At 41.6% G+C, this 14,425-nt stretch overlaps 1 protein-coding gene across 2 annotated transcripts; it reads right to left on the bottom strand.

The window, feature by feature from the left end:
- Positions 1-238: 238 nt before the first annotated feature.
- LOC140001991 (uncharacterized) lies at positions 239-3,709 on the bottom strand. Of its 2 annotated transcripts, none has more exons than XM_072035112.1 (3): positions 1,765-3,709; positions 1,591-1,645; positions 239-1,409 (listed from the first exon to the last, which is right to left on the bottom strand). In XM_072035112.1, exons 1-3 carry the CDS (start codon positions 1,915-1,917, stop codon positions 592-594), a joined length of 1,026 nt encoding a protein of 341 aa, XP_071891213.1. In that variant the 5' UTR covers positions 1,918-3,709; the 3' UTR covers positions 239-591. The 2 variants fall into 2 exon arrangements, with proteins under 2 accessions (XP_071891213.1, XP_071891214.1); XM_072035113.1 differs by having other exon boundaries at positions 1,591-1,642; positions 1,765-3,708.
- Between the last annotated feature and the right edge of the window lie 10,716 nt (positions 3,710-14,425).

Genomic DNA, 14,425 nt, shown 5'->3' with positions numbered 1-14,425 from the left:
TAAAGGTGAAGGCAGCAATTGGAACCTCTTGTTTGGATGGTCACAGAAAGGCTGGTGCATGATGGCACATAATGGGAAACACTGGTTCTGAACTGGCCTCCAATTAAGAAAGCGAGAATCTGCATCCAAGCTCCTATATTCCAAATAGACAGTAACTATCAGCTTGTAGCAGGGCACAAACAAGCAAGAAAAGCAAAAATAGACAATTTTTTAAAAAGACAAAACAAACAAACAAACAAAAAGCTTCTGAAATATATTAGCAACAAAAGGAGAACAAAGGAGAATCTCAATTTTTCATTGGATGTGGGGGGAAATGTAGTGACAAAGGTTGAAGTACTTTCAGTGATGAGCCTCAGAGCCCTCCCTAGCATCTCTGCTCATATCAGAAGAGGTGGAGTTTTAATAGGAAGGGGTTTAATAGATTGAAGAGGAATAAGGACAGTCAGTGTTGGGGAGGCCTCCATGTTCCCTCGCAGCTTCTGTCCCTCGCAGCACAGCAGCAGGGAATGTTTTCCATTGGACACCGCCTTTCCTGATGCCCAACCCTGAGTCTCGAGGGCAGTTCTGAACGTGGAGCGCGGCACGCTGCTCTTAGGGGGCTGATGGCAGTGCCTGGGGCTCTGCCAGCGACCCTGCAGGCAAGCCCCAGTGGTGGCGCAGCTTCTTCTCTCGGATGTGCATCTCCAGGAACTCCCGCACATCCTCATGCAGGAACAGGGCCTCCGGTGAACAGAAGTAGGAGGGGGCAGGACGGGAGGGCAGCAGCGTGGGAGCCGTGCAGCGTGCCACCCTGTACGTGTACCTCCTGTGGGACTGCTGCACCATGGCGGGGAGAGCTCCCAGCTTGGTCTCGATGGACTTCCTCAGCGTGTGCATCCGCAGGAGCTTCCAGAAGCCCAGTCCTTGCTCCAGCCTTGCCACGGGACAAGGATCTGCACTAGCAGGCAGGCTGCCATCCTTGTGAGCCGCGTCAGAGCCTGTGGAAGGGGGCAAGCCGGCCTCGTGGTGCACAGGAGCCATCTCGACGAGCTCCTCGGCCTGTCTGGGAGGCCCAGCATGGCGGGGAGGTGTGGCTGCCCCCTGGGTGTTCAGCGCTGTGTGCTGGGGAAAGAGTCTCCTCTGCTTCCTCCTCCGCAGCACTGGCTGCCACCAGGACCTGAGGGATGTTCTCTTGGCTGGGCGCAATGAGCTGGCCGTGGCCCCGTGCCGGCAGCAGTCGCTGGAGTCCCGAGAGGAGGAGGAGTACGGACAGCAGGAGGGTCTCGCCTGCCTGGCAAGGAGCCGCTGCTGCCTCTCCCTGACAGCCTGGCTGCAGCGCCCGCAGCCCAGGTCGTAGCACAGCAGCGTGCCCAGGGCTCTGCCGCCCACCCAGAGCAGGCTGCTCCTGCAGCCGTGCGGCGCCTCAGCATCTGCAAGAGACAGGGGACGCGGAGCGCCCTGAGCAAGCGTCTGCGGGGACGGGCCCTGTGCCTGGGCCAGTGGCCAGCTGGCTTCTGTGGTGGGGCCCGGCTGCCCCAGCTCGGCAGCAGCGGGGCCCTAGGGGACCCCAGTGCCTGCAGGAGCCAGCGCCAGGGCCAAGGAGAGCTCTACCTGAGTCGTCCGCCTTCCCGCGCCTTCCCCTGCCTCGGCTCCCGGCACAGCCCTGCTGGCAGAGAGCAGCCCCCCAGTGAGCCTGGCCCCGTCTGAGCCCACCGAGGCGCTTCGTGTCCCGTCCCTGCCCTGCCAGGCTTCCTGAGCAGGGCTGGCCTGGAGCCTCCCTCCTACCTGGCGCCGTTTGCCCGAGGTGCTGCGGCAGCAGCGCAGGGTGGCCCAGGCCACCAGGAGCAGGACGAGGCCGGGGCCGAGGCAGAGGCAGCCGTGCAGCGCCAGCCCCAGGACATCCAGCATGCTGGGACCAGAGACGAGCGTCTGTGCCATCCTCGGGAGATGCCTCTCCGTGCGACACTGGCCTCGGTGGCTGCTGTCACTGGGGATAAGGGCAGGAGTGAGACTGTGAGGTCACTGCCAGCTCTGTGACACCACCGAGCGCATTAGAGATCCCAGGAGCAGGGCACAGAGAAGGGCACCCAGCAGGGCCAGGGGCTGGGGGCTCTGCAAGGAGCCCCTGGGCAGGAGGCTGGGGTAGGCCAGGCCCTGCTGGCTGGGGAGAGCCATTCGTGGCTGTCAGGAGAGGGCAGTAACACCGAGTAAGCAGTGTATTTCGCTGGCCTGAAGGTTCCTGGACCCTCAAAGCAGTGGTGTAAAACACTTCCTCAAACTGAAGCGCCCCTCTACCTGGCAATACCTACTCCTCACTTTGATAGTGCTGCTTTTTCTGGATGTGGCTGGGAGGTTCTGGTGAGTGTATGGCAGTTGCTTGACTGGTGGCTTATTGCTATAGTTTTGCTTTTGCCTTTTTGGCCACGGTTGACAGTGCTGAGGGATTTCCTCAATGAGGGTTGTGGTGGCATAAATCTTGGGGAACAACATCCCCAGCGTGAAAGTACATTCACAGCTGCATTCCAGGGCTTCGGAAGTGTTTTTTCTGCCTAGCCAAAAGTACCATTTGGCAACAGCTTGGTTACTAATAGTACTTTGTTGTTCTATTCAAAACCCAAAGTATTGTGCGAGTACAAGAATATTTCCCATTCATTCATTGTTTTCTGTGCACACCAGCCCATTTTAAATTCTAAAGTAGTATTTTTGTCAATGAAAACTTTTGTGTCAAAATTATTACCAGTTCTACTGAGGTTGGAATTGGTCTGGGCACCAAGGAAATCATGTGCACATCCTGTTCCTCACCTTTTCTCTGTGCCAATGGGTGTAATTTGTACATTTGTGTAAGGCTAGGATGGCCTGCCCCCTAAAAGGAGGAATGTGAGAATGGCCTAAAACCCCTCTTGTTATGTTTTGTAGCTATGCATCCAGGTTCAAGGGAATTGTTGCCAAAAGCTTCCTCATGCCACCCTGGGGTCATGGAAGCATCACCTGCAATCAGTTTCGTTTCCTTCAGTGGTAATTGTCTGCATCCATTTAACAGCCAGGTTATTTTGCTGGTGTTCTGCTTTTGTTTGCTTTGGGGATGTACAAACAAGTATGCTTATAGTTATTAGAAAGTGCTTCATGGCAATAAACAAATTACACTGCTCACCAAAAGTTATGACATCTCACAATCTATCAAAATGTGTATGTTCCTCATTGGTCAGTATAGTTCATGACTCCTATCCTTTATGACTCGGAGCTTTAGTGGGTCAGTGGGTTGAGCAGTCCTTGCGGGAGCTCCCCCAGACAGCTGGTCTCTTTGAACAAACTCACTTCTAGTGCCTCAACTGTTTCCAGTCATACCACACCTGAGAATTCCTGGGGGATCGATAGGGGCTTGGGGGAACCATAGAGATTTCCATTCATATGAGTTCTTTAAAGTATGTAAATACTGCGGGAACTGCCAGATATACTGAAAAGAAAAAATGGAAATAGATACTTTTCTGCATAACATAGAAATATAGGAAGAGTTTGGATTGTCCTATTACTGCAATCTCTTTTGACCTTATCTGAATTCTACAGTCAAAATTGTTGAAAGTTTCTGAAAAACTCAATACCAAAAATTATTTTTTAGCTAAACCACCATAAAGATTCAGAAAAATACAATTTTTGGAAATATCACAGGGATGCGTTATTCAATGTTTAAGCAGACTTATGTTTATGTGACTGATTCTCTTTCATGGGCCTCAGTTTAGTTAAATGTACCATGATTGCTGTATTCTGGAACTCCTATATGGCTCTGTCAGGACAGAGCTTGAAATTTTTTGGTCTCTAAAGAGAGTTATGACATTAGTCACCTAAATGGGGACTTCAGAGAGGCAAAATTAAACTGTTTCTTAACACAATTAAGTCATACAATTTAGGAATGATCTTTTGGAGGCCTGATATTTTTTTTTTTTCTGACAAGTTGATTTCCAGTAATCTCAAAAAATTGTTTTCTGCATCATTTTTCATTAGAATAATTTCTAGAAGATAAGTGAAAGTATTTTTCATCTGCATATCCCCCAAAGAGGGAACTTCCAGTATAAAAATTGCAGCTGCCTTCTGAAACAAAAATCTCTGCACCAAGTCTTACATTTGATTTACCAAAATCAGAATTATATTTGTTTCAAACCTCTGCTAGTTGTCAGCAGGGTAACTTACTTGAGGTCTGACAAGGGTGAGAGTTGAATTAACTGAAATTCTGCATCTTCTTGATAAGTTCTCCATTGTTGCTTGTCACTCCTGCAAAGCTCTAATATCCCTAGGGCAAAGTGAAAATCCAGTGAACCTTAGACAGGAGACAGCCCTGAATGCACATAGAAGTTTACTCAGATTGTAATTTTTTAGGCACTGCAGAAAAATTATTACCCAATGGATTCTGACAAAATAAAATAGAAAATGTTAGAATAAATTAGCATAGCATACTTCATTTTTTAATCAAGTGTTTTTTGTTTGTTTGTCTGTTTTTTAAGAAACAGCACGGAAAACTCTTTCTCCAATAGAATGAAAAAATATGACAAGAATAAGACAGCTGAGGCTTCTTAAACCTCAGCATACAGACAAAAACAGATACTGAGAGAAAAAAAAATCCACAGCACATTTTGAATCATTTCTGTAACAGACATATTCCAGCTATTCTACAAATTATGACTGAGAAACTTGAATCTTAGAATCATAGAATCATTAAGGTTGGAAAAGACCTCCAAGATCATCTGGTCCAACTATCACCCTACTACCACAGTCACCCACTAAGCCAAGTCCCTAAACACCATGTCCAACCTTTCCTTAAACACCTCCAGGGGCAGTGACATCACCACCTCCCTGGGCAACCTGTTCCAATGCTTAACTACTCTTTCTGAGAAGAAAAGTCCCCCAGTTTCCAACCTAAACCTCCCCTGATGCAACTTGAGACCATTCCCTCTAGTCCTTTTTAACTGTGAGGTCAACTCCCGTCTCCCCAAAACTTCCTTTCAGGTAGTTTTATAGATCAATAAAGTCTCTGTGTCTCCTCTTCTCCAGACTAAAAAAGAAAAACAGTTCCCTCAGCCACTTCTCACAGGACTTGTGTTCCAGGCCCTTCACCAGCTTCATAGCCCTTCTCTGCACACGCTCCAGGGCCCTGATGTCTTTCTTGTTGTGAGGGGCCCAAAACTGAACACAGTACTCGAGGTGCAGCCTCACCAGAGCAGAATACAAGGGGACAATCTGGTCCTGATGAACTGTAGATCAGTGCAATGGCATGTTTAGTTTTATAAAACAGTCAGGCATACGTCCTGAGTCAAATGCACAGACAGAATAAGGAAGTTTACAGCATGTGTAAAAAGGGACAGGCCACTTGGGACGAATACAAGGACACCGTCAGAGTATGCAGGAATGCGAAAAGGAAGGCCAAGGCCCATTTGGAATTAGATATGGCAAGGAAAGTCAAGAACAACAAGAAGGGCTTCTTCAAATACATCACTAGAAAAAGGAAGACTGGGGAAAATATCGGCCCACTGCTGAATGGGGTGGGTGTCCTGGTGAGAAAGGATACAGAGAAGGCAGAGTTGCTGAATGCCTTTTTTGCTTCAGTCTTTACTGCTAAGATTAGCCCTTGGGGATCTCAGACCCTAGAGACAAGAGAGGAAGTCTGGAGAAAGGAGGACTTTCCCTTGGTCAAAGAGGATCGGGTCAGAGATCAGCTAAGCAAACCTGACATCCACAAATCCATAGGCCCAGGTGGAATGCACCCATGAGTACTGCAGGAGCTGGCCTATGTTATTGCTAGGCCACTCTCAGTCATCTTTTAAAGGTGGAGAACAGGAAAGGTGCCTGAGGACTGGAAGAAAACCAATATTACACCAGTCTTCAAAAAGGTCAAGAAGAGTGGACCCAGTCAGCCTCACCTCTATCCCTGGAAGGGTGATGGAACAGCTCATCTTGGAGGTCATCTCCAAGCACGTGTAGGATAAGAAGGTGATCAGGAATAGTCAAAATGGATTCATCAAGGGGAAATCATGTTTAACCAATCTGATATCCTTCTATGATGAGAGGTCTAGCTGGGTAAATGAGGGGAGAGCAATAAATGTAGTCTACCTGGACTTCATCAAGGCTTTTGACACTGTCTCCCATAACATCCTCACAGACAAGCTCAGGAAGTGTGGCCTAAGTGAGTGGAAAGGACTTGGCCCTTGTGAGGTCACACCTGGAGTATTGTGTCCAGTTCTGTGCTCCCCAGTACAAAAGGGACATGAAGCTACTGGAGTGGGTTCAGAGGAGGGCTGTGAAGATAATTAGAGGACTGGAACACCTGTCATACAAGGGCAGGCTGAGAGATCTGGGCCTGTTTAGCCTGGAAGAGAGAAGACTGAGGGGAAACCTCATCAATGTGTATAAATATCTGAGGGGAGGGTGTTGAGAGGATGGATCTGGTCTCTTTTCAGTTGTGCCCAGCAACAGGACAAGAGGCAAGGGGCACAAACTGAAGCACAGGAGGTTCTGGCTCAGTGAGGGGGCACTTCCTTACCCTGAGGGTGACAGAGCACTGGGACAGGTTGCCCAGAGAAGTTGTGGAGTCTCCTTCTCTGAAAAACCTGCCTGGATGCCATCCTGTGCAATGTGCTCTAGGTGATCCTGCTCAGCAGAGGGGTTGGACTAGATGATCTTCAGAGGTCCCTGCCAACCTCAGCCATTCTGTGATTCTGTGAATAATGACGATATGAAATCTGATAAGTTATTAATTATCATGGTGCTTCAGGCTATGAAACTTTACATAGAGTTAATTATCACCTTGTTAATGAGTGGTGTAACAATAAATACAGAGCGGGTAACTTCACTTTCTGATTGTATTTGAGGAGTTAGTTATTCATTATAGTGCTCAAATTAGAAGTGAAAAATCACAATTTTTCCACAGTTCCGCGTATCCTCACTGTTAACGTTAGTGATTGCACTACACCATGAATGTGAGTAACTGGAAGTTCTTCATTAATTGATATTAGATGTAGCTCTGTCCTGTTTTGTGTTAAGGTGTCTGAGAGTAGTACCACTGCTGTCTCTCATTTATGCAGACTGTTAGAATTTTATTTTATTTTTAACTTTGCCTGAATTTTTGTTTAACATAGAGTGGAGTCTTCACAACTTCATGATCTCCTTTACTCTTTCTATGTTCATCACAGGAGAATGTTCAGACCTAGGAAAAATAGCATCCTGAATACAGAAATGCCTTCTAATAGTTGTAGGCCTGCCATTTTTAATTATTTTTTTCAATGCCCAGAAGCCAGTTTATAAGCACAGTTTACCAGATTACAGGCTGTAAAGCATCAGTAATGAAGAAGTAAACCATAATGGCATCAGAGTTTCATAGCAAACCAAAGATAAATCTGGCTTCTTATTTGTAAACCAGGTTTTGAACACTGTAATGGATATGCAAGACCATGTGGCACAAGTCCAGAAAAAAAAATAATGTCCAATTTTGAGGGTAAAAGTTATAATTGGTAGGGTTGGGAGAGAGATAAAAGTGAGAGCCCCACCAGGAGTTGGCACTTTGCTTGTCAAAAGGAGGGGTGAACTGCAAGAAGATTGGTCCTCTGGAAACTTCTTAATTTGGGAGAGGAGTGGGGAGGCCTCATGTAACTGCTTCTTCTAAGTGCAAGAGCTAGGACCAGGTAGCACGTTTTCAGGCCTGCTGCAGCTGGACTTGTCCCTAAGCCAACTCTTAGCCCTTGTCCACGTTCCCTACTTTATCTAGAATCTAGTTATTTTTTTCAGGTAATATATGTCCCACATCCTTTTTACCTTGCTTCACATCCATTCTTTTGCATGTGTATACTAGAGACTTTTTTTTTTTTTGGTGATTGGAAGCCAAAGTAAATGCACAAATAATGTGAGGAAAGCTCCCTTTGAGCTGCAAACACTGCCCTGAGGATTTCTGCAGGGTGTACTAGGAAACAAATATGTGATGAAACACAGTAGTCCAGTTTTGAGAAAACTTCAACTCTGGGGAAAAGTAAGGTCTCTGAGAGACAAAACTAGAGGACTGGAGCCAAACAAAGGCCTGCACTTCTCCAGCAGAAGCTCCAATGTGCACGGAAATAAGGGAAGATGAATTGTGGAGTCACGACTGGTGTAATGATATGATTGAATGTGTTTTCATAGCGTTTAGTTTATAAATTGTACATAAGATATTGCAAATTTTAATGAGTGACTCTCTCCCTCTCATTTACCTAATGGAAGAGGGGTCTCATGATCATTTAGTAGAACTTTAGTAAAGCTTTGTCTACCTGCCCTTGTGTCCTGCTTCCTCCTCAGTTATGGAATGTCCAGAATCACTTTTTTGATAATGGTCATATTGCATGAATTACTTCTCAAACAGGACTTTTTCATCTTGTCAGTTGCTTTTTCTCATCAATTCCCCCCCACCCACCCTTTTGTTTTTTAACTATAGATTTTGTAAACTCTTATATCACTTTCACATTGGTTTCTATGTCATTATTAAGCCCTGGGGAGCATTTTGCTGAAGTTTTTTATGAATAATGATAACTCAGCTGTTAAGTCTACATTTACACGATTTTGATATGCTGCTTGTCAGAAGGCAGATTCCAATCCTTCATGTATTTCATTACTTAAATTTGTCTCACATTTGACACATTCTGATAGTCTTTAAAAGAGCAATACACTGTGTGATGGCTTTGCCTCTTTCCCAGGATGACTTATTTAAATAAAAATTTTCAGTCATAACCAGCACACTATACAGATATCCTATAAAGATTTTCATACATATTTTGAAAAAAACGGGTTCTCATAATGAGACATGAAAGCACAACACTTGGAAATCAATTACCCTGTTTTCATTGCACTTTTCCAGCACTGTACGCAGTTTGCCATATTCAATCCTCTTATGATAACCTGAACAAATAATACATACCCTTCTTTGGAGGACAATACTACTGGGTGAGTCTTATTTCTGAAGTTGTTTGAATAGTCACATTCAGTCATTTATTTCTCTATAATTGTCAGCATGATGGAACTCTAATGAAAGATGCATAGTTAGTGAAAGATATGAAAAAGGAAGACAGACAAAAAAATGAGTTATTGCACTCTGTAAGCACACACAAATACTTGCATTTCTATTTGAGGTACAAATACATTATTGAAAAATATTTAGAAGTATGCACTCTAGAACCAATAATGAAGAAATTTACAAAAGTTCAATAAACCTTTTATTCAAATCACTGCAGTAGTTACACGTAGTTAAGGTATATGTAATATATATGTAACTATGCTGAGCAATGGATACTCTTTTGAACATTTCAGATCAGACTTTGTGATATTCGGAGTCTAAATGCTAATTTAAATTATCTGTATACCTAACATTACAAACCATATGGTAATTCCAAATTACATCAGAGCCAGGTATTTGCACTGATTTTCACCACAAGATTTTTGGTCTTGACACCCATGGCTCTAGGCAAACCTATGTCTTCTCTGCACTATTTTCAGTTCCAATTCCCAAGAGTATAACATTACAGAGGAAGTTAAAGAGGAACACAATGAATTAAAAACAATGCAATACATCAAAAACTCAAAGAAAGTTTTGTTTCAGATAGGAGTGAGAAAAAAGACGTATTGTTTCTGATGTTGGAGTGGAGCCTTTGAACATATTTCCATGTAGTGCTGTATCAGTATGTAGAAGACACTGAGAATGCTTGCCAAGGAGGCTAAACATAATGAAATAGTTGTTAAAGAACAGTGGTATTATTAATGACTTAGGATTTTGCAGGCTTTGCCATTTTTTGAACTTTGCAGTTCAAACAGGATCAGATTAAATACAACAAATTTTTGAGTAATCGAATATGCTATAAGAGGATCCCAACAGAGCAAGGCTTAGGTATCTGAGCACAGTATTGACAAAGGAGACAAATCATAATTCCACAGTTTCAATAGAACAGAAAGCAACAGAAGGGAAAAAGTAATTAGGCCACAATACAAATGTTGGCATGAAACTGGATGTAGGTAAGTTAACCATGAATACAGCAAGGCTGGAAATCAGAGACTCTGCTCATTACGTGATCGCTGGAGCTTTCGGAAGAGTATCCATTGCTCAACATAGTTACATATACCTTACATATACCTTTATCTATATATAACTACTGCAGTGATTTCAAGAAAAGGTTTCTTGAGGTATTGTGAATTTCTTCACTACATGATAGAAACATACTTTTGGAATGTTTCTATCATGAAGGAAGAGCAGAGAATGGGTATAATCAGCCCAGGCAGTTTCTTCCCCCGTATATGTTTAGTAGTACTTAGTAAGCAAAATCTCCACCCCCCTATGTTACACTTCCCCCCCTTCTCTCTCCACACCCCCACATTCTTTTTAGTATGTTGGTGCTACTACTTTGTATTTAAGTGATACAGTATGCACAAATAAGATCTCTTTGTCCAGATTTACAGTGCAGTCCTGCAGTCCCCAGTATTCAATGAGAATAAAAAGAAAATGGTTCTTGTCTATAATACTATTGTTAAGTCATTGAAATCCTGAAAAACCCAATGAAGATCCACACTATTGCATATAATGATTCGGTGTGTCTTAGTGTAGCACCAGACTGAAGTTATGGTCACAGAAACATGGCAAGCAGCTAGAAATTAAGTACTTAATAATGTAATAACATGATGATGCCACTATTGATAAACCATTTAAGGGAAATTTTATTTTCTTTAATATCATTCTAGAAACTGCCCCCACTTTAAAAAAAATTTATAAATAAATCAGAGTAGATATAACTTGCACAAGACAGTGGCCCACTTCCTACATTACTAAAGCAGTAAGAAAGATGTCTTTGTTTTTTTACATCATTAGTCTCAACAGTAAATCTGCAGGATGTTTTTTAATTAGAAGTAATATATTTCAGATAGATATTTAGAAAACATTTAAGGCTTTCATTATACATGTGCAGAAAGCTGACTTGTTTTTGTCAACAATGATCAAGTTATGCTGCTTATACTGAAGTAGCATGGTGACAGCAATGTATTCTACAATTCTTTTTGCTGCATGGAAATTATAACACTTTATAAGCAAAAGATAATGGGACTATTTACAAGAAAAGACTCAAGTCCTGGACTGATGAGGCAACACAAAGGATAGAATAAAATGTTATGGAGTGGTGCTTGCTATGAAAAATAAAGTCAAATTCTCTGAAGAAACGACTTCAGAGTTATTACATGTGTGTGTGTGTGTGTGTCTGTGTGCATGCCCTTGTCCAAGTCACATAGGTTTTAATTAGTCCATCTCTGACTTATGGATAAGCTAAATATCTTTTACCTCATTGTGATTTTCTGTGTTTTATTGAGAAGTGCTGTGCAGGATGTCCTTTCCCTTAAAAAATAAAATAAAATAAAATAAAATAAAATAAAATAAAATAAAATAAAATAAAATAAAATAAAATAAAATAAAATAAAATAAAATAAAATAAAACAAAACACAATACAATACAATACAATAAATCCCTTCCTCCATAATAAGTGAAAATCTAACATAAAGTTATTAATATTTGCTTGTCAGATTACATTATTAATGTTATCACTTAGGAAAAAAACCAGACAAACAAAACAACAACAACAACAAATATTATTTTTGCTTGACTCTTTCCTCGCTAGATTTACCTTTCTCAGCTACTTTGTCTGCAAGATATTAGAGACAGGGACTTGAGTTTCTTTATTAGACTGCCTGCTACCAAATTCAGTTGAGACTCTGTGCTCTCAAAAGGTTACAGCTACCCAAAAAAATAGTGTTACCAATAATGCTTTTCTATATTTTAGGTATTTTGTATATCTACCAGGCTGTCTGCTTTATTACAAAATAAATTGTCATGAGACTTACTTTCTTTTCATCATTGCAGACCAGCCAAGATCTATCTTAACTTAGCTCTTAATGTATTTTCATACAACTGATTGTTTCACTGACCAGTGTTAACACATTGCATGGAATGAAGCCAGTAACCTACATGTTTGGAAAAAGGAAAATTTTTGGATCAGAACCAGAAAAACTGTGATCAGAATTTAGCCTGACATATTTAGTTGTCAAGGGCATTGTGCATTTCGGGACAGGCTATTGTAATGCAAAAACAACAGAGCAAGAATCATTTAGTTTATTTGGCATTTTACCAATTTTTATCATCAATTTTCATGCATCAGAGGCCAGTTGAAATTGTTGATGCAAGAAGTGATAATTTTCTTGATGTGAGATGAATAGGACATTTTAAATTTAATACTAAAGTAGAGAAAAACCTATTATCTATTATAGTGGACCTTGCTTAAAAAAATAAATAATACAGAATTAACTTGTTAGAGCTGTAACTGTGTATGAATCACGGAAAGGGAATATAATCAATTAATATCAATGAGTATCATACTTACTGATAGAGAAAAAATGGAGAAAATGACATCTCTGCAGACGTTTGTTAAACTTCCAAAATAATACCTTTCCTTTTCTGGCCTATTTGCCCTGGTTCTTTTTGCCATTTTCTTTTCAATTTGGTATTATTTCTCCTGAATTTGGGAATCATAATTCAAACACACCCATTGCCTGAGTTGGTTTTTAGTTTATCTCTAATTTTGTCTATCCAAATCTGAAGGAATCTGAAGGACCAAGTGACAGCTTCCACGGGGAGTTGTTGTTAAGAACCCCATCTCATTTTAACCATCGTCTTGTCTTGCCCTGGTACCAGAGCTCTACTTTACATGTTTCCTTTCCCACTTGAAACCATTCTTGTCTAATCCTACGCATAATGTTCTCCTATTTTAATTTTGTTGTTAATGCATGAGAGACATCTCTTACGTTTCTTCCAATCACATGGAAGAAACTTTATTAATCTGCTGAGCACCTTTCCTACTGATGACAACATGTGGTCACAGAAGGGCAGCAGGATGACCACCAAACAGAGAAAGTCATCACATTCCCTATCCTCTTTACCTTTTCTCCTGATTGCAGGCACTCTGCAAAACTCGGCCAGACCATGGGACTTGCCTTTTCACTGCCAAGAACCTTATCTTTTCTCCCTAACTCTCTCAACGCTCTTCTCAAGAATACTTCTTCCATCCTAAAATATTGTCGTGTGACTGTCCTTGTTTCAACTACAGCATAAGATTATGGGTACAGTGATTTAAATCTTTAATGTGTCTCAAATTCTTTATATATTAAATAAATCATATTAACCTAAATGTTTGTTTATAATGTTTTATATAGCAGTATATGTACAAACTGTATACAGCATGAAAACAAGTATTTGTACACAAATTATCAATAGATAAGAGGTCTGTGATTATTTTTTTAACTCTTCTGTGTCAAGAAGGAGTATTCTTCTTCATTGTGTGATTATCCTGGGTTGTCTTCAAACTTGATTTGTCAGGCTATTTAGTTTTTCTGCTTATGTAACATTTACCTCTCCTGAGTTACGTTCCTGCTGGCCAGGCAGTACATTATTAAGTGAACAGTTTACACGTTTTCTTACACTTTTTCCTGTGTAATGCCTTTTACTTATTTGAACAATTTTAAGTTCAAATGCATATTTACTTAATTAATTTCCAGACAAAACTACCAACACAACAGTTCAGATCATCTGCTATGTGCTTGCAAGATCCAGCTATGATTGTCCACCTTGGAACTCATCCAGTCAAAGGTCAACTTGATTTATGAATTTTCAGGGTATAAGCCAGACATTGCAGTCTGACATCAGATGGTTCTTTCCCCAAACTCTCACTGCTCCAAACAAAACAAAACAAAACAAAGCAAAATAACAAACAACCATATGACAGAATATCTCACTTTGCTGTGTATTGACTGGGATAGATTGCTCTGATGATTTATTATTTAAAATTGAATTCTCCAACTACTTTTGGTAGGTCAGATAAACTCTTCGTGCCTTAGTTTCCCATCTGCTATAACAGCACATACCTTTCTCACTGGGGAACTGTACACTTTAATTAATCAGCAATTGTAGATTGCTATATAGAGCAGAGCAAACAATCTGGAGAGAGCGGTTTATTCAATAAATTTAACCTACTTGCAAAAAATCCTTGAGCAGATGGTGTTGTCATCAACTGCAGAGGAAAAGAGTTAAAATCACCCCAGTCTGAATATTTCTGCTTTGTTTTATTGCACTTACAGAATCTTCAGCCCCAGGGAAGTATTTCTCAAGTATGAGGAACTTTTTCTTTACAACAGTCTTCAAAATACTATGCCCATGAGACTGCTGGAGCTCTCTCTGTCTGATTCCCAAGGAGACAGGTGGAGGAGGTTTCCACATGCAGTTTGACTGATCGAGGCCCGTTGGGGTCTCCTTACTTCAGGGAATACTTTACTATAACCGGAAAGTCTTTTTTAACCATCTTGTCTTGGCTGAAGACTTCTGATAAGTGGAAAGCTTTTCTTTGTCATTAAGAACCA

The sequence above is a fragment of the Anas platyrhynchos genome, chromosome 3, assembly GCF_047663525.1.
Source record: "Anas platyrhynchos isolate ZD024472 breed Pekin duck chromosome 3, IASCAAS_PekinDuck_T2T, whole genome shotgun sequence".
In the NCBI taxonomy this organism is placed as follows: Eukaryota; Metazoa; Chordata; class Aves; order Anseriformes; family Anatidae; genus Anas; species Anas platyrhynchos.
This window is presented reverse-complemented; position numbering and strand designations above follow the sequence as displayed.